Here is a 20,099-nt window from a genome sequence, read left to right on the forward strand (position 1 = left end):
GAGATCTAGAGAGCCAGAAAAGGAAAGACAAGAGAAGGAACAGGTCTACATTTGGCCCCTCTTCCCATCCTCTTTTCCTCTCAGGAAACACATCCTGTTGCTGGCTGACTGCGGCGGCCAATATGTTTGTTGCACATGAGAGAGAGGGAGAGGACTTTAGCGAACGCCCCCTGGGTTCCAGACAAAAGAATACACAACAGTGACGTCTAAGAGGGGGTCTTTTTGGACATTCTCTCACACAAACACACTGACACACACACACATTTGAAGTGTTCATGACGGAGGGAGCTGCCTGTTAAAAGCTTGCTACAGTTGCGAACTGATGTCTCAGTCTGTGACGAGAAGCAACTCCCCCACATTTCAACTCTGACCTCAAGGATTTTGCGAAGAAACAGTGTGTGAGGGAGCGAGGGAAAGACAGAAAGAAGCAAAAGGAGGTGGGTTAAAGGACTTCTCGTTCCAGTCAGGCAGAAGGGGCTCTCTTAGTTGAGAGAGTGTCTTGGTAAGCCTCAGTAAAGCCACTGACGAGTCAGCTCTGAGCAACGCTGTCCAAGAATCTTTGCTTATTTGCAACTGCACTCTTCTGAAGGCAATGTGAAGTGGCTGAAGGAAAAGGACAAGAAAAAAAATCTACTGCCTGCACAGGGAGGTCTGCTGCACACACAGAAGTCAGACCAGTGCAATAAGCAACACGCTGAAGAAGAAGGGAAGATAAAGGAATCAAGCAAGACGCAAGATCCAAGAGTCAAGCTGCAGCCAGCCAGAGCCAGTGGAATGGACCTAGGTGCCAGTTGGATTAATCCCGGCGTACCCGCGGTGCTGTCTGAGGAGGAGGGCTGAGGATCTGCTACGACGACATCCAACTCCTGAATGAGGATGAATGGAGATGTCCTTTAGCTAAGCCTCAAAGCAAGACAACTGCCAATTCTCCCTCTGTGTGAGCTGGGACAACACTAGCTAACAGCTGGAGGAGGAGGAGGAGGAGGAGGTGGTGGTGGTGGTGGTGGCGGAGGAGGAGGTGGAGAGGAGCCAGGAGGCCCAGAGCACTGCTGGTGCTGCTGCCCCAGAGGAGAGGCGAGGGAGCGGGCAGGACACCGCGGAGGATCAGGGGTCGGTGGAGGGACACGAGGGAGGGGGAGAGGTGGCGGGCGTCGGGCGCCGCATGGCCGTGCAGAGGCTGGTGGCGGCAGCGGTGGCAGTAGCCCTGCTGTCCCTGGTCCTTAACAATGTCGCAGCCTTCACCCCCAGCTGGGTCCTGCAGGCCCTGGAGGACGGACGCAAGCGGAGTGTGGGACTATGGAGGATGTGCCCCACTGGTGGGGAAAGGGGCCGCGATGATCTCCAAGCTGGGAGAAGGGGGCAGGGGACACAGAGGCAGTGCGAAGGTCTGGGATGGGGCTCTGATTATGCAGGCTACCAAGAGTCCCGCAGCACAGTCAAATGTAAGTTTTTATGCTATTTCTGATTTAAAGCACAATATAATGATGTTATTTATGTCCTATTTTTAACTTAAAGTGTACTTCCTTTTTCTCATCACACTGGCTGACTCATAGATTGGTGTATCCAAGATTTAATGGTCCTCATCAACAACATATGCAGTAGTAGGGCCAGAGATGATTAACATTTACAAATTCAAAGCCAAATTATTGAATTCAAAGAATGAACAAGCACAGATTAAATTGTTATGTACGACCCATCTAAGTGCTTTGCTTGAGGTCAATGATTTGATATATTGGTGTAAACAGTAGCACATGGCAGCCAGCCAATACATAATAGAATGTGATATATTTTAAAGCCAAATGCATCTTTTGTTGGGCCATTATGTTGAGTATAATCACTAAGTTGATGAGTTTTCAGGCAGAGTCAGTGTTGGGATGGATTTAGCTGCTTTGCTAAATTAAGCTCCATTGAGAAATTTTCATTCAAGGAAAAAGGGTGAAAGTCTGCTGGCCAACTCTACTGAGCACAATGGGCAGCACTGCCTACTAACATTAGACAAAGACATGCCTCACCATTCATGATAAAACTGTTATCGTGCCAATGTTGCTAAAAATGTAAACTACATTCCCCTTTAAAGATAAAGACCTCGGATTTAGACTCAACCTAATTTGTCATGCATCACAGAGCAGTAAAAATGACACAGCTCTTTCTCTGGTCCCTCAAGTGCAGTTTGACATGATGCGGGCATGTAACCTGATGGCGACGGTGGCCCTGACTGTTGGCCAGCTGATCTTCCTCCTAGGCCTGATGGAGCTGCCCTTCATCACACAGGAATCCCAGTGGTGGGAGGAGGCCATTGCTGCACTCTTCCAGCTAGCCAGTGAGTACCAATGTTTCTACACCTTGTTTGTTTGCATCAGCAGAGGACAGGCCTCAGAGAAGCACCTGTCTGATGAAATATTCTGCTATCTCACAAACTATTCACAATATGCAATTTTAGTAGAAATGGTCATTTTTGCATTTCATTTCATTTCATTTCACTGATAAGAGTATAGAAATGATGATAATGTGATTTTCGCTGGGGTCTGTACCAAACAATAATGTTTCCTTACATCTAGAATATGATTTGAAGGCCAAAGTATCCCTGTAGCATCACGATGCTTCATCCTTTATCAAAAAACTCCGACTTTTGTGACGTGGATATTGCACTTGGCCTAATGGCAGGCCTACTCTGCACATAGTGTCACCTCGACACAGAAAGAGAGAAATCCAGATGCTGCAGGGCAAAGCTTGCATGCTCTCTGGTAGAGTGCCAAAGAGAGGGGATAAAATCACAGGGGGTGCTAGACTGGCTGACTCTCCACCTCTGAAGATCAGGCTCTGGGACCACATACTACAGGGAGATACTGGGAAAATGTTCAGACACAAGTGAAAGGCAGTACACCTCTTGAGTTTACTCTTAAATAAACCTTTTTGTTTGCGGGGATGGCTGCTAGACAATATTTGTTTACTAAATCCAAGTCCAAATGTAGGTAAAATGTGACTGTCAGTGCACAGTAAAGGAAGTTATAACTGACTGAACTTACTGTGGTACTATCCAACATCATTATTTTTAAACATGCTGAAACCGCAGTGTTTCTGATTTTGGCATAGAGTGACAAAAAGTATAAATAAACCAAATACAACAATAGACAAACTAAGACAGGAAAAAGTAGGGGAAACCAGAAAACAGACAGAGAGCCATTCTCATGGTTAATTAGCACTGGACATCACTTAATGCAGTCATTGTAACACACCCACTCCACCACAACCAGCACCCATCCATCCATCAATCTATCTATCTATCCCACTGTGCCACACCAAGAGCTGGCTGGTATGGCCTGTGCCAGCGCCCCTGCTGAGGAAGCGTGTTGTATTGTGTGCAGTGGTCGCTCAGCTGGTTGGTATCATTGTGGCAGAGCAGCATGAAGGGGGTCTGCTCTGGGTCTAAATTTAGTCTTAGTCCAGAGTCCATGGGCCAGAGCTGCAGCGAGCCAGGGAGCGACTGTCGGGCGCCAGGATATCCCTGCTCAGGACGAGGAAATGTCTGTGACTACCTGTTATGCAAACCCCCAAGCTGAAGAAGGAAAAAGAGGGGAGGGGGAATGGACGGGAAAGACAGTTTCAACAGGGACTGTGTGTTTGTGTGCGCACTGGCAGGAGGGATTTTGTGCATGCATGTCTGTGTATTTCAATGTGTGTGTGTTGTGGCTGTATGTTTATAGTGTGTTTTGCTGGAGAAATGTCCTGTGGTACACAGAGGAATCGCCTCTGTCTAGATAAGCTGGCCTAGCTTTTATGTCTGTGTTTACAAAATGTCCAAGAGCAGCAGCAAATAAAGAATCTGCTCTTTATCGTTAGCGTCTTCAGCAGCAGGGATCAGGGCTTTTGTCTGAGACCCACCCAACATTACAGTGTTTTCCAATATTAGACACCACCACCAGCAGCCAAACCTCAGTTGACCAGGAACTCATCTCACCTCATGACAATGGCAAAATAAACAAACAATCACCAACACAGATGGTACACAATGGCTGCTTTGATGGTCAGTGATGACCTATAATACTATGTCCACATATGTTGGCATTGGTGACAAAGTCTAAAAAGTACTAAACAGTACACACCTATTTCCCTGACATCCAAAAATAGTAGTGCTCTGAAAAAACAGCATCTTCCAATTTTACTCTCTTACCATATATGGCAAACAAAGCTGCTGAGTCATAAGATGGCATGTTTCTTGGTAAATGGGATGTCTCTATCCAAAAATAGAATACTCAGGAAATGAGTATCAAAGAGTATAATTAAGAGTTTAGCAGATATGAATTACATTAGACAATATGTGGACAATCTAAGTGGAATGAGGGGGGTAATTAATTCTTCAAGTAGTTCTTCACTGCGTTTCTATCATTGTCAATGGGGTTTCTCTATATATTCAACTTCCTTGTCATTTGGGAGTTTTTAATAAAATATAAATCTAAGCAGAAATGACAAAACAATCCCTACTCAAGGGACATTTACTTGTTTTATTCAGGACTTTGAACCATATCAGATGGTCTTCATCTGCAGATGGAGCTTATTTTTGACAGAAATAGTAGTTTGGTAGATTGTAGTAGTTTTTTTTCTAAGGTCGAGAATGACCATCTGAGGTAATAAAAGAATTAACTTTGAATCTAGATCTGAAACGTTTAGTGAATTATTCAATTAAGTCAATCAACAGAATAATGATCATTTGATAACTACTTGATATCAGTCGTTTTTCAAGCAGCAAGAATCAACAACCACACTCCAGGCTCTGAGAGTAAACCCAAGCACTGGACAATTAAAAATCTTGCTCTGGTTATTGGGCTAGATAAGTCATTACACATACTGAATGTCTGTCAATGTTCATGGCAATTAATCCAATTAATTTCAAGACATTTCACTTAAAAAAGGTCAACCTCATGGTGTTAGATGTAAAGTCAAGGGACCTCCCAAGTCATTCGAATTTATCCTTCGGGCATTGTGGATATCTGTACCAAATTTCATGGGAATACTCCCAATAGTTGTTGGGATATTTTAGTCTGGGCCAAAGAAGTGGTGGACCAACCGTCGGACTGACATTGCCATCCCTAGAGACGCAACACTAGCATGTTAATAGCAAAGCCTGCTTCTCAAATTTGCTGTTGTCTTTGTGTCAAAGTCTGTCTTTGTGTTTGTCCCATAGTAAACTGAATATTTTTGCAGTTTTTGACTGATGGTTGGATAAAACAAGCAATATGAGCTCAGGCTTAAGGAATTTAAATGAACAGATATTTTGCTACTTAAACAATAAGTTGATAAATAGAGAAAATAACTATCAGATTCATCAATAATGAAAGTTAGTTACTTGTAAGGGTTGTAGTTTTTTAAGTGGGATTGTCTGTGGTACATATCCATAGTGAGAGTATTACCTCTGGTCAGTATGCCCCGCTTTGGAGAAGGAGACAGGAGTACCACCACCAAAGAAGCAAGAAGTAATGTACTGCCGTGGACAGGGACAGCATATTTTAGCCACCAAAAAAAATCAATATCACTTAAAATGTACGCCACATTTAGAAAATATTCTCTGCTTTACCTTGCCATAAAGACAGCCCTTTCCAACGGGGAATTAAAGCCGTTATATTGCTCTCTTTAAAGCTACAAGACTCCATTGACAAAAGGAATAATTTTACCTCACAGAACATGAGAGTTGTTGGCCTAACGCTGCCTTGATCAGTTCAATTTGTTTGTGTTGTTGTGTGACTTTGGTATTTTAGAGGGTTAGTTCGGATTCACCAGAGTCACAAAATATAACACAACCAAACTGACCAATCAAGGCAATGGCCACCAACCAGCAACTCCCATGTTCTTTGAGGTAAAATGACTGTTTATGTCAGCGGAGTCAGGTGGCTTTGAAAAAAGCATAGATGGATATAACGGCTTCACTTCCCCATCGGAAAAAGCTGCCTGACAGCAAGGTAAAGCAGTGAAAATACTCTAATATAGCATACCCTTAAACGGATATTGATTTTTTTTAGGTGGCTAAAAAACGTTTTGCAGCTGGCCCTGTCCACAGCAGTACACTGGTGTACTCCTACCTGCTTCTCCAACCTGAGAGCAAATAACCTCATACATCATTCTCATACCTCATACAACCCCACTTCAGAAATATCTAAGCTAGTCCTTTAAATAAGAGGGACTTCATTTTTCCAAGTGCAGTCAGTTTTTTTTTGTTTTTTTTACAATTTAGTGCATTCAGTAATCCATTCACCACTGCTACGTTAGCCCTCCCCCGTGAAGTCAGTGAATGAGTTTCACCTCTGAATGAATGGAGATATTTTTACAAATCGCTCTCTTTCTCAGGAATGTTTTCATTTTCAAACGTGCCAAAATGCTCAGCTATTACAAGCAGACTGTGGAATAACAATATCCAATTCCATTCAGTGATATCTCTCTAGTTTTGGCAGGTCCCCGCTGAAAACACAATATTGGTTGTTTCACCCCTGGAGACAACTCTGGAATGTGTTTTCTGAATGGACACAGCTCAAAAGTCATGACTGCAGGTCATGTCCCTCTGAGACATGCATCACCATTTCTGTGATTTTGAGGAATTTCAACTGTGGGGCTCAGTTCAGATCGGTTAAATCTGGCTCAGGGAGGAGTCAATGTTTCCCAGGAATCTGTGGCTCAAGAGATTCCTGCTAATAAGGGAGTGTTAAAGGTTTGAGCAAGACGTCCAGGCAGGCTAGCCACCCAAATCAATTATGTGCTCTTTAAGTATAAACCAAGACATTACTAACTGAAAGGAAAACAAATCAGTGAAATGAATTTCCAAGACCTGGACTTGAGATAAGACTTCTGTGTGACAGATCATGTCAAATGTCTAGCAAATATATTAACCTCGAAGCTTAGGGTGTGGGGAGGAGGGAAGGAAGGAAGGATGGAAAGAGGAAGAAGGGGAAGGAAGTTTGAGAGATAAGTGTGTGCCAAAAAAAGAGGTTCACACAGCCCACCCTGACTGGAACCTGGACAAGAGATTATTCATTTTCTTGGATAAGGAGCCAGACAGGTTCAACGCGAACAGATTAAACTGTTGCATTCTTACGCGTACATGCGGTGGTTGACACGCAACGATACACAGACACAATTATCCACATCCTTACTTAAAACAATGACAGCCATCTTACTGTAGAGGAAGAGAAAGAAATATAAATGAAATCCCCCCCTTGGTGCCACTGACTGCTTCAGGAAACTGACTGATTCATATCCTAAAGCACCAACATCCATATTTCCAGTGATTATTTTTGGTCCCTATATTTATACCACTGTGGACAGGGCACGTTTTCAGACCTGTATTATTGTTGAACTGTTGGATGGCTCCAGACCACACTTGAATGAGGGATCGACACCTGAGTAGCATTGATCAATGTCGGCTTTCATACACACCTCTAAGGAATGAGGAAAGGTGTGGGCTGTGGAGACAGTGAATAACTTTCCACATTAGATCACATCGATAAAACAAAGTAAAGATCAGAGGAACAGCATGGAATTGAAGGGCTGTGGCTTTTTACCTTCGCATGCAAACAGGAGTTCCTCATTGCGTGAGTCACTGTGAATCAAAGAAATCAGGAGATAAAACATCTCAAAGGCCTTTCCGCGCATACATTCATGCTCTGATATTTTTTGTGCTATTAAGAACTTTGATCTAGAGATCTCAGAAGTTCTTCCGAGGAGGAAACAGATTTCCAAATTCAAAGGCCCCACACAGAGCTCCCACTGAACTGTGAAATACAAGCCCACAGGGATGTAAGTCTAAATGTGACCATGCAGGATTTTAAAAAGACACTTTGGGTTCAGGTTTTCACTCTGATGAAGACGCACCTGGCATCGAAACATTAGTCCCTTAAATGAACTTTGTTAAGTCAAATCCGTACTTAAGACAAAATCTCTGAATTCTCTCCTGACACTTCTGGTTCATTTGCCATTCACTGATAAATTACTGTATCTTTAAAGGTGCTGTGGCTGAGCAATATGGAGAAAGTCAAATATCACAATATTTTTAACAGAATACCTCAATATCAATATTATAATATTTATTGTGCTTTCACAAAATTTTACACAATGAGATTTTTGATGAATAATCATCTGAAATTTAATTAGGTGAGGGTGTCTACAGTTATCAGACACATAAATTCAATGCTCTTTAAGACCCTTTTAAGATTATTTTTAACCAAAAATAAAAAATCAACACTAATTTATGAAAAATCATCTTTTTCTTATTCTAGTATAAAGGCAAGTTAGATTTAAGACCCTTTCAGACCTTTTTAAATGACATTGAGAATGAAAATTAAGACCAATTTTACAATAACCAATATTATAGAAAAAAACCCAAGCCTGAAGTGAAAAGAATGACATCCATGACAGGGGATTAAAAACAATTTTAATCTACTTAAAATGTTGGGGAAAAAACACCTTATAGGAATGGCAGAAACGAGGGTAGAACATATCTGGGAAATACTTGTTTGTCTGCGAATTTTCTTGGGGATTTTGTGTATCTCAATCTGCATGTGGGACTCCACTGCCTTGATTCCAATCGTGCCGACTTTGAAAAATGTTTGCATAAAATACACCAAGCCTCATATGTATTTCAGCCATGTGGTAAAAACTTGGTAAACAGCCAATTTTCAATGAATTTGCATTTTCCAGCTAGCTAGCAGACAGTGGATCGTCTGCTCTGAGTATCCTGACCAGGAACAAAATTTGAGTGTTGTTGGTTTCACTGTCCTGATCTGCATGACATTAATGCAAGAGGCTTTCTGTAAATAATTAATAAAAATAGATATCACCAATTATTTTGAAACTCTACAATGTCAAAGAAAACAATTCATAAAATTCATACTTCCTATGTCCCGAACATTTTTAAGACTTCTGAAAGATTGATTTAAGATATGTTGATGCCAGTCGTGGTCATATTTTTGGATTAATGAATTTAATGCCTTTTAAGACTTTTTAAAGATCTGCAGGAGCCCTGTCTGGGCCAGGATTGCCTGCACACTGCTCTCACCTCTGACGTCACAAGTAAACACGGAGGTGACTGAGCTGAAATGGCAGTGGAAGGCAGTGCTAGCTATGCCAACGATGCTTACAGCCGCAACAGTGTTGACAAAGCTAACAGTGTTAACCTGGGGGGAGCCGGAGGGTGGTGGGTTACACTTCTGCAATTATACTGTCCTGCCACAATGGGTTGGGACAGTGTTATCAGTGGTAACCGCCGTATAAGCACAGCGCAGTGTGGCAGTGATTAGCTAGCCAGTGGGCTATGAAGGAAAGGACACATTTGCACCAATGTGGCCGGCCCGGCCACCAAAACAAAGAACAGAGAAGCCTGATTACAACACACACAAATAGAATATGACTTCACTCTGTGCTCAGGACTCCAATATATCGTTCAAAATCTCATATAAAACCTTTCAAGTATAGCTTTCTGAATATCCAAGAAATACTAAATTAGAAATAGTAAAATACATACATACATACATACAGTCACAGAAAACATTTTTCTCTTTGCTCTGCCTAAGAGTGCCTGAATAACATTTTCATTCCTGTGACCAGTTTTTAGCAACGCTAGCAGCTAAATGTTCAATAAATACATTCAGATGAAGCCTCACCTTGCAATGTGATGTTGCTAAAAGAGAATAGTAGTGCACTTTCACTGACTGAAGCCTTTTCTCTCGTTGCTCCCGTACAGGTTTTGTGCTGGTGATTGGACTTGTGACCTTCTACAAGATCGGGCCCTACACACACCTGTCCTACTCCTGCTACTTGGACATAGCTGCTTGCCTGCTGGCCACGATGGCTGCGGCCATGCTCATCTGGAACATTTTACATCGCCGCGATGACTGCCTCGCACCCAGAGTTATTATCATCAGTCGCTCACTGGCATCACCATTCCACCCGCGCCTCGACAATGACTACGTGGAGTCGCCTTGTTGAGTCACATAACTTCATAATGAGGAGTAATGGACTACACGGACAAGATTGTGCTCTCAAATATTCATGTTTTACTCCAGCTAGGAGCCTCCAATGTGACTCTGAAGGGAAGGGGACATTCCTGTGGCTCCACAACAACTGGACTAACATGTACCTGCAATTGTAAAACTCTGTATTTCACAACATAAACAAAGATATTGGAATTATTTTTGCTGCTTAGTGCACAAGAGTCACATATTTAACTAAAAATAATAAGCAAAGCAGCCCTAAACTACATAACATATTCATGACTGTATGATGTGAGCTAATTTGTAACTAAATATGGCATTTGGATGACGGCCATCTTCTACGAAACATCCTGCTCATGAGAAGATCAAGCTGGAACTTGACCTGCGTTGTTATATGTGCACTGATTAAATGGCCTCCTGCTTAATTATAAATTGGAAATGATGAAAGATGTCGAAAATGTAACACCAGAATACCTCATATTTGTTTTCATCCATTTAAAGCTTATTACACTTTAAATACATATTAATATTAATGATATATGTTGCAAATACGTAGGGGAACTAACAAGGTAAAAGCAGAAGAGTCAGTCAACATAAGCAAACTTTTTATTTGGGCTTACCCAATTTGGTAAATTTCACAACAGCCAATGAGAGGTGATATTTTCATCAAATTAACACGTACCTACTGAATGAGGGCATATTCACACTCTTCAAATGAGTCATTCCCAAATTAATATTTTTCCTCTTGAAAAAAGGAAAATAAAAAAGACAAATGATGTGTCAATGTATGTAATTTGTATTTTTAAGCAGTATTTGTGAAAATGTTTCGGGGGATATACTGCATTTTGAAATGACGTACACATTTCAATACTCTTTCATAATGCTTTCCATATGAAATTCTGCTCGCTTGTGGTACATACTATATATACTTAAATTAATATAATATAGTTGTATAAAAAATAGTGATATCAGTAGTAGTAGTATTATTGTGACCATATCTTCCTTCTGCAAAGGACTCCAGGCCATCTATGGGTGTTCCACATTGCAAAACAGAGGAGCACATTAAAATAATAATATATCATATAAGGTCAATAAATTTACTGGTAAATGTTCAAACACAGTGGTGGTGGTGGTTGTTGTTGTTGCTACTGTTTTGGTGTCAGACACCACACCTGACAAAACAGGGTAAAACAGACAATTAAATTTTATTTAATTTAAATATGTTTTACTTATTCAAGCATCACAGGTAAGCATTGCAAGTAGTGTGAGAGGTAAGTGTTATGTAGGAATATGGTTATTAGATTCTTGTTGTAGTTAAGACCTACCAAATTCAAATTTAAGACCATTTAATGACTTTTAAGTCCTTATTATTGTAACACTGAATTTTGAAGACATTTTAAGACTTTTTAAGGACCTGTAGACACCCAACAAAAGGACAACTCATTAACTTCATTCATTTTAATTAAATCTGAAAATGACAGATATATCATGTGTGTATGAAGTTTAACCTTTAGCAACAGACTTTCAAGACTGTATCTATGATATTCTAAACTCGAAGCTTATGACTATATATAACAGTATTCTTCAGCAATTGGAATTTGCTAAGGTGATTTTAGTCACCTAAGTGCAGTACTATGTACAGAACTTCTGTCACATGAGCACACGTGGTCGTACATATCTTCACTGAAGAAGGCTGTGAGATATGGCACAAAGTTAAAGCAAAGTTATAGTAGCTGATGAGCGTGGAGGTAAAGAATTAACTAGCATGCTTAACCCTCAAGATTTGTTAGGAGTTCATATCGACTGTCATTTGATCTTTAGTTTAGGGTGACAACAACACACAGTACACAGAAGGTGAGATGAGCATCAATAACTCACTCCGTGTAACCTTAATTTTGTGAACTTGAGTTATTCTTGCATGCCTCCAGTTAACAAAGAATCCAAAAACTGTGAACCCTCTTAATGACTAGAGTAAAACGGGGTCGTGCCTAACAACAGCAAATCTATATCAACACATCTATTTAAAAACTCTCACACAACTCGTCCAGAGCAATCCAAGTCTCAGTACTTCCTAAACATGCATTTTCGCGAAACCTTACTATTTTAAACACTTCCCCATATGAGTAGCATGGGCAAGTGTGTGCGTTTGAACTGTGCTTGTGCGATCCATTGAGTTGCTCAAGTGCGGTACTCATCCATGTGCGCAAAAATGCATGTTTTTGGAAAGTACAGAGTATATGACTGGATAAATAACAGCTGGTCTATCATATACTGGCCACTGTAAAACTTAATATGTCACAACTTCTCCCATTATAAACAAAAACATCTAAAACAACTATTTTTGCTGCTAGTGCACAACAAATATTTAACTAAACTTTCAGCATATTTAAAACTGTACTATGTTTCAAAGTGCTGAGCATATAACTGGATAATTACGACTTGGATTATACTGAATGAGTTGTGTGAAAGTTTGTAAACAGGTGTTTTGACATAGTTTTGCTGTTGTTAAATGTGGCCTCCTTTTACTTCAACCTTCAGCCTTTCAAAAACTTTGAAATATTCCACAGTATTGCTATCATTCAACTATTCAGTGACATTTATACACATTTAGCCCAGCACTGCAGTGTAGCGTAAGCTTTTTAAGAACCTTGAAATATTCCACAGTATTGGTCTCGTTCAACTATTCGTTGACATTTATACACAGTTTTTCAAACAGCCTTCAAATATTTCTCATCATTCATACACGCATGGCATTATTCAGCGTTTCAAGCCAGCATTGCAGTGTAGCATAAGATATTCAGCTTGAGCATTCACACCCGCACTTTCTTCAGAAACTGCATTCTCTAATTTTCTCTGTTTTTGGATTCTTCGTTTACTGTGGAGGTATGCGAGAACAACAAAGTTTTCTTTGCGAATTCAAGGTAACACAGGAAGTAATAGATAAACAAATGGTAATTTTGTGGGTGAAGTATGTCTTTTATCATCAGTATGTGCACAGGTAAAATAATTTCAAATTCCAACACCATCATTTAAGAAAACTGACCCAAACCTGCCAGAAGAAAGATGATACAAGAACAAGAATATAAATTTCTACATTTCGACAATATTTTCTTTAAAGATGAGAAACTGACAGCTGGGACGAACTGTAATGCTTTTAATGCAGTGAATTATATAATTCCTATGACAAATGGCATGATCTACCACAGCCAATTATGATGAGTGTGACACCATCCATCAGTCTCTCAGCCTCACCCCTGAACACTTCCGTGGGTGTTTGTGTTCCTGATGGAAAAAGAGGGGAGTTTGCTTTTAAACAGCAAATGCAGTGGCAAAAAGACGGCAAGAGAAGGCTTGCATTCATGTGGGCAGATAACCCGGCAGCATGTCACCTCAAGTCAAGGACAACATGAATGAGAGGAAGTAGCTCAGTCTGGACTGAATAAAGACATTCCAACCTGTATCTGACATACTGCTCTGGAAGGCAGAGGCACTCTTAAAATGAGAATATCTGTATTAGATGAATTGAATTATAACTGTATGATATAATTTGTTAACTTGATTCACAAGATCCAGGAAAAAGGCTGAGTTAATCCCCGTTTACCAGATAAAATAAATTTGACTCCCGGATGGCAGGCCACTGTCTCTGACTCAGTTCAAAGAGCTAAAGAGAGACAAATCCCAGAAGGTATAGGTTGCTGCTGCAGGAAATGAATATTCCTGTGGGTGGAGATATGCGGGAATCGAACACAATACTGATCTTAAAAGAAAAAAAAAAAAGAAGCAGCAGTAAAAATAGCCATCAATGAGCAACTTAGTAAAGCTGTCATCATGCCTATTAAACTCTTTGGAATATCCGGCCAGTGGGATGTGCTGTTTTCCCATTTGTTTGTTTTTATGCTGTTTTCCATTAGCGTTATATTGGTACATGCCAAAGCAAAGCTACCGCAGAAATTAAACAGAGTGCCCTGAATCACGTATTCTGCTAAAGATAATATCAAATCTCCACTGAAATCACATATACGTTTCCCCAACACACACACGCACACACATACAGGAACAGGCACGCACATCCTTTTAGTGACCTGATTCAATGTTCGCAAGAATGGAAAGGGCACTCCTTTTGGACCAAACTGGCAGGGGGACTTGTGTGTGTGTGTGTAAGTCACAGTGTGTTTAGAAAAGTACATCCCCTCCGAACACACCCGCACAGTAACAGAAACAGTCACATATATACACAGTGAAGAGTTCCTTCCCTGAGCACAGACACAGAAAAAGTCCTTAATCATGTCCTGTGTTTAAAATATTGCTTCGTGTACTTCCATAAACAAATAAAAGTTATGCTCTGGTGCATCTGATTTGATTATGGCATCAAGATATGCTACACTGGAAGACAAACTGCGGAGTTCAGTTTTAAATTATATTGAATTCTGAATATACAGTGGTGTGGCATTTACCTTCATTCACCTGTCAACTGTCTGCTTTGTTCGTGTTACTAAGGGGACAACACAAGCCTCTTTTAGAAAATGACAAAACAGGCAGTGCCAGTTACCTGTCAGACTTCACAAGAGTGTATCAAACTTAAGGTTACAAAACTATTGTGTGAGTTTTCCTTCATGTTGACCGCAACGTTGAAAGGAGCTGAATGAAATGAGGGGAGAAGAAAAGCAAGAGGCAACAATGCCCAAATCTCAAACGTAATTAGTTGGAGTTCTCCCACTGAAAACAACTGTCAAGTATTCTGAGAAGAGTCAAGGTTGCCGCAACAATGCTACCCCTGTGGCCTCTGCTTAGCCTTTGAACTAAAGCCTCCGTGGAAAGGGCTGCTGGGAGAGGTGATGACAGCGATCAAAGAGAGGAAAGTCATCCTGCATGTCTCCTCGCTTTGAGCTGACACATGTAAAAATGGTATGCGAGTTTTGTGGCCTTACCTTTTGATGAGCTTGATAGACTTGAAGGCTTCATCCATGTCGCCGATGGTCAGGTAGAAGCTGAAGTTGAGCATGGCGTCGCGGGTCGCCTTCTCGCAGTTCTCCAGGCCCACAAAGTCTCTGAGAGCTCGCCTGGACACCATGTGAGGGAACTGGGCAGCTGAGCTCCTTGATGGATGGGTCTGCTGTGGAGGTGCTGACGTTGTGGCTGAAATCTCTGGTAACCCTGGATCACTCTCACCAGGCTGATAAAGGGTAGACCAGGTAGGAAAACATGTTGTTAAAGGGATTGTTTAGATTTTTTGAAGTGGGGCTGTATGGGGTACTTATCCAGTCAGTGTATTACTACAGTAGATGGCAGTTGGCACGCCCCCAATTTAGAGAAGCAGACAGAAGTACTGCCACAGAAAATAAGAAATGTACTGCTGTGGAGGGGGGCAGTAGCAAAACATATTTTAGCCACCTAAAAAAATCATTATCGGTGTAAGTCTACACTATAATTAAAATATTTTCCCCACTTTTTCCTTGCTCTCAGACAGCCCTTCTGATGGGGAACCAAAACCATTATCTATGCTCTCTTCAAAGCCACCAGACTCCTTTCACAAAAACTGTTATGTTGCCTTGCAGAATACAGTAGCTGCTGGTCTACCGCTGCCACGATTGGTTAGTTTGTTTGTGTCACTGTGTGACTACTGCGTGAATCTGAACTAACCCTTCGAAGCACTAATGTTGCACAATAACACAAACAAACTAACCAATCTAGGCAGTGGCAGACCAGCAACTCCCATGATCTGCAAGGTAAAATTACTGTTTTGAGAACACAGATAATGGCTTCAGTTCCCCATTGGAAATTGTTGCCCGAAAGCAAGGAAAAAAATATTTTGTAACTGACAATGTAACTGATAGTATTTTTTTAGGTGTTCTGCCTAGCTTCTGTGGCAGTACTCCTGCCCCCTTCTCCAAACTTGGGTCATGCCGACCGCCATCTACTGTAGGTAATACACTGACTGTGGATAAGTACCTCATACAACTCCCCTGACAAAATCCAAAGTTTCCCTTTAAGACTGGGAAACATGTGACTCACAGCCTATAGATGAATGCTGCATGTTGTGAGGTACGATCATTTTTAGTAAAACAAGTGTAAAATGCAAAATCTTGGGAAAAATATGGGTTTTGGGAATGGATAAGAGGCAGAGCAAACCAAACAACATCAAGACAAGAACACATCTATTCATCAAGACAAGGTGGACAGGAACTGCACACAGCATGGTGACATCTAAATATTTCAGAAATGCACTTGTGCTGCTGATTATGAGGAGGCAATACTTAAATTTAAATAAAAGTTAATGCAGCACAAGGCACACACGACCACAGTTGCTGGGAGTCAAGAACACTGAAGCCTTCCTAACGATATGGAGGGGACAGACACTTACTTCTGGTAAAAAGACACCCCTTCTCCGAAATAATAGCTGGGGGTGTGTAAGACCAAATGCACAGAATTTCACGTAAGTGATGGTGCAAACAAAAACACAAAGAATATGTTTCAAAACTGAAACAGCAAGTGTGCAACTATCCAGAAAGAAACCCCACATGGTGTATGAGGAAAAAAATCCCATTGAAGAGACAACACACAAGCAGAACAGAGTGTTCTCTGTCCTCACCTTGCAGCTGAAATAATAGTAGGGCACATCCAGAGCAAGGAGCGCCTGTAGGCCTGATGGTTTAGGGTAGCAGTCCTGTAGGAGGAGCCCGTGCTCCTGCGTACAATAGAGTGTCACTACTGACACATCCACCTGAGAAGAAAGATGGCAAGACTCTGTCAAACTACCTTAAATTAATTTTGCATTTATTAAAATCTTAAAACAAGCAATTACATGCTCGCCAAAAATAAAGGCATGAATTAAGCATTAGTGTGTAATTATTTTAGCATCAGTAGTCCCATTGGAAGTAAAATATGTCAGTGTTGAGGGGCAGTCTTTTCTTTACCGTATCCAAGAAATCAGTCAATGAGGATTCAGAGCTGATCGGCACAGTCTCACAAACAAAAAGGCGAGGTTCACTTTCGTCCCAGTAGTGAGATACAGGGCAGCGACCGCTGAGTTCTGCCCCCTGAAACTGCTGCCTGAAACAAAGAACAGTCATGTATAGTGTAAGACAGACCGAGAAGAAAACTTTACACCGGCAGAGTGCAAATATAGTCATGAGACTTATCAGCTACCTTTCACTTTCTTCTGGCTGTGAGATACCACTGGACGGTCTGCCGATGAAGAAGTCAAAGTGTGTCACAGTGTCCATCTCAACATCATAAAAGTACACTTTGTGATCCGGTCGCCCATTAACCTGAGAGGAGAAGTTAAATACAGTTCAATTAAAGGAATATTTCACCCCCCAAATGTTCATTTGTATATCAGTAACTCATCTCATGTTAAATTTGTGAAGAAAACGCGTGCTTCAATGAACGAAGAATCCAAAAAAAGAAAATTCTTGATGAATTGAAGTCACTGGGGGTCACTACAATGCAGTATAATCCAAGTCTCATTTATTCAATTACATGCTCAGAGCTGCTGGTTTACTGCTGCCTCAATTGGTAGTTTGCTTTGCTGAATCCAAACTAACCCTTTAAAAATCAAAGTAACATAATGACACAAACAAACTAACTGGTAGGGGAAGTGGTAGACCAGCGGCTCCAGAGTTTAGCAAGTTAAAATGACTGTTTTTGTCAATCTGGCTTTACAGAGAGCAAGTAAGTTTCACTAACAGTTCAGTTTTAAATAGTCTGGTTTTAGCAAAAATGCATGCTTTTGAGAAGTACTGAGCATATGATTGGATAAATGTGACTTGTATTACACTGTAGGAGTTGTTTTGATATAATTTTGTTAGTAGTGCTTTTTGGATTCTTTGTTTACCATGGAGGTATGCGAGAAAAACAAAGTTGTCTTCACAAATTCTATGTAACACAGGGTGAGTAACTGATATACAAATGGTCATTTGGGGATGTAGGTATTTCTTAAAGAGAAATATTAACAGGATATGGTAACATTTTTAGATGCTGAGTTATTGAATATCAGTTCTCAAAAACACATATAAAGGAGAGAATGACTGCTGTTGTATGTTGTGCATTCACCTGAGAGATTAGGATGCTGACTTGGCTGCCGTTGGCGTTACATTTGACTGACCTCAGGGCTCCCAGATTGGCGATTTGGTCAGTCAGGTTCTTAGCACTGCAGTGAGCTTTGGCGTCTCTGTAAAGACATACAGTAAGACTGGCACTGTTGGACAAAATATACTGGGAACAAATATAAACAGACGTGCACAATACATGGAAGTTAGCTGGCTTAATTGAAGGATACCAGAACTGAAGTGATACCAACATCCAAATTAACATTATACCTTCTGGAGAGGTCAAATACTCTAATGTGTGCTGTGTCTGTGCCTACCACCAGGTAAGACTGACACACACTGAGTAGTACAGGGTTGCCTTCTGCCTTTGTGAAGGTCAGCAGTTGCTTCACGGTGCCCTGAAGAAAAGACAGTTTACACTTATTCAAAATCAATTTTCACAACACCCAGATTTGGTTTAATTAATGCATGCTCAAACATTTGTCAAATCTCTGTGTTTAGTGAATATCAGACAGCAGGTTTCGGGATGGGAAAACAGACCTGTGGCGTGCGAATCTGGACCCTGTTAGGTTCCAAAGTGTAGAGGTTCTCACCATGTACAGCTACGACATGGGAGTCACAAGGAAATGACCCTGGGAAATCAGCAAATGGTAGGTAGGTGGAGAGAGAAAGTATAGAAAAATGGAGGAGAAAAGCACAAATTTACAAATGAAGGCAGCGGATGAAGTACAGGAGATTCAGAGTTACATCTGTAAAATGTTGTTAGGTCTGTTCAGTGTGCTTTTGCTTAAGTTTTGTACCTGTATTGCGAAGAGCTGTCCCTGAAAGCTCATACACAGTGACCTGCTTGCCACTCCAGACTGTCACTGAATCCTGTTGGTATGGCAACACACATCCAGTTACGATTACATTTTTACCTGTCTTCATGGGCAAACCTTTGTGAAATCATTCAGTGTCATTTCTTTAGTACAGAGGAATATTAGTTCCACACTTTCCCCTTCTCAACTCCACACTTACCTTTGTAACACAGACTCCCTTAATGTGTATGTCAGACTGTAGGGCAAGGTGCGCTCCTGATGTAAACTGAGTGATGCTGAGCTGAGTTGGGGCAAGCTGCACTGCTGCCACCTGCTGACTGAAGTGGGCTGACATCACATGCTCACACAGGATCAGCACTGTGTTGGAATTATTGGCTGCCAGCAGATTCAGGCTCGAGCCCCACTGAAATAGAAAGTCTGAGTGAACTTTCCCAGCAGACTACTATGAAAAAATGCCATTTTTATGTTTCTATTAGCACCTGTAGCTGAATGACATTTCCTTCAGTTTCTGTGGGTGTCTGTAGTTTCCACTGGGCCTTGGCATCACCTCTGCTGCTGCCTGACTGCACCACCATCTTCCACATTGCTATGCGCCCATGGCTGGTACCAGCTGCCAAGATTTCTGGGGAGGCCGCAACATTATACAAAAGCAATGAGGCTTTACAAGGTTTTCAAGTGGTAACAAATTATGGTACTCAAGCGGACAGATTATGTCTTATCAGTCTACTCAAGGTTTGAGAATTTGATTAAATTAAACATCTTTGAACAACCATCTCCAGACGACTGTGAAGAAAAAAAAAAGCACTTTATACTGTTTACACTATGGACAGTTACCTTTTCCTGCACAATATGAAACACAGTTGATCATCTCTCCTCTCTCGTACCCCAGAGTCTCGTCAAGATGCAAAACATAGTTGTCATCTCCGTCGAGGTCCCATAGCCTAATTAATGACAGACATTCAACTTTAGGGGGCTTTCAGACCTAGAGTTCACTTGCTTTGATCCGAATCAGGGACTAATTTTGGTACAAAGTTGCATAATTGCCTAGAGTTGGTTCGTGTTCTCACGGCAGCATTTACAAGTAGACCAGATCAAATACCTTGTGCAAGAAAGCTGCTCTTGATTGATCCAAATTTCCATGCGAGAAAAATCCAGGAAGTAAACAAAACGTTGAAGAAGAGTACACTTTATTTTTTGAATGTAACACTTTCTAATGTCACAATGGAGGGACAACTATGCAGGTTGATTTTAGCGCTGGT

At 41.1% G+C, this 20,099-nt stretch overlaps 2 protein-coding genes across 2 annotated transcripts in view; one reads left to right on the plus strand and one right to left on the minus strand.

Annotated features, from left to right (window-relative positions):
* ift140 (intraflagellar transport 140 homolog (Chlamydomonas)) overlaps positions 1-20,099 on the minus strand; it is a 29,936-nt gene that overhangs the window by 6,749 nt on the left and 3,088 nt on the right. The window contains exons 8-18 of the mRNA XM_050060335.1: positions 19,675-19,781; positions 19,320-19,462; positions 19,040-19,243; positions 18,823-18,895; positions 18,563-18,654; positions 18,293-18,420; positions 18,027-18,144; positions 17,121-17,242; positions 16,889-17,024; positions 16,564-16,695; positions 14,903-15,147 (exon numbers count right to left, since the gene is read on the minus strand). Coding sequence (XP_049916292.1) covers positions 14,903-15,147; positions 16,564-16,695; positions 16,889-17,024; positions 17,121-17,242; positions 18,027-18,144; positions 18,293-18,420; positions 18,563-18,654; positions 18,823-18,895; positions 19,040-19,243; positions 19,320-19,462; positions 19,675-19,781 — 1,500 coding nt within the window. The remainder of the gene's footprint in view (positions 1-14,902; positions 15,148-16,563; positions 16,696-16,888; positions 17,025-17,120; positions 17,243-18,026; positions 18,145-18,292; positions 18,421-18,562; positions 18,655-18,822; positions 18,896-19,039; positions 19,244-19,319; positions 19,463-19,674; positions 19,782-20,099) is intronic.
* Positions 192-11,090, plus strand: tmem204 (transmembrane protein 204). The gene is made up of 3 exons (XM_050060336.1): positions 192-1,442; positions 2,165-2,320; positions 9,725-11,090. The coding sequence occupies exons 1-3, from the start codon at positions 1,163-1,165 to the stop codon at positions 9,967-9,969; spliced, it is 681 nt and encodes a 226-aa protein (XP_049916293.1). The 5' UTR covers positions 192-1,162; the 3' UTR covers positions 9,970-11,090.

The sequence above is a fragment of the Epinephelus moara genome, chromosome 13 (genome assembly GCF_006386435.1).
Source record: "Epinephelus moara isolate mb chromosome 13, YSFRI_EMoa_1.0, whole genome shotgun sequence".
Taxonomy (NCBI): Eukaryota; Metazoa; Chordata; class Actinopteri; order Perciformes; family Serranidae; genus Epinephelus; species Epinephelus moara.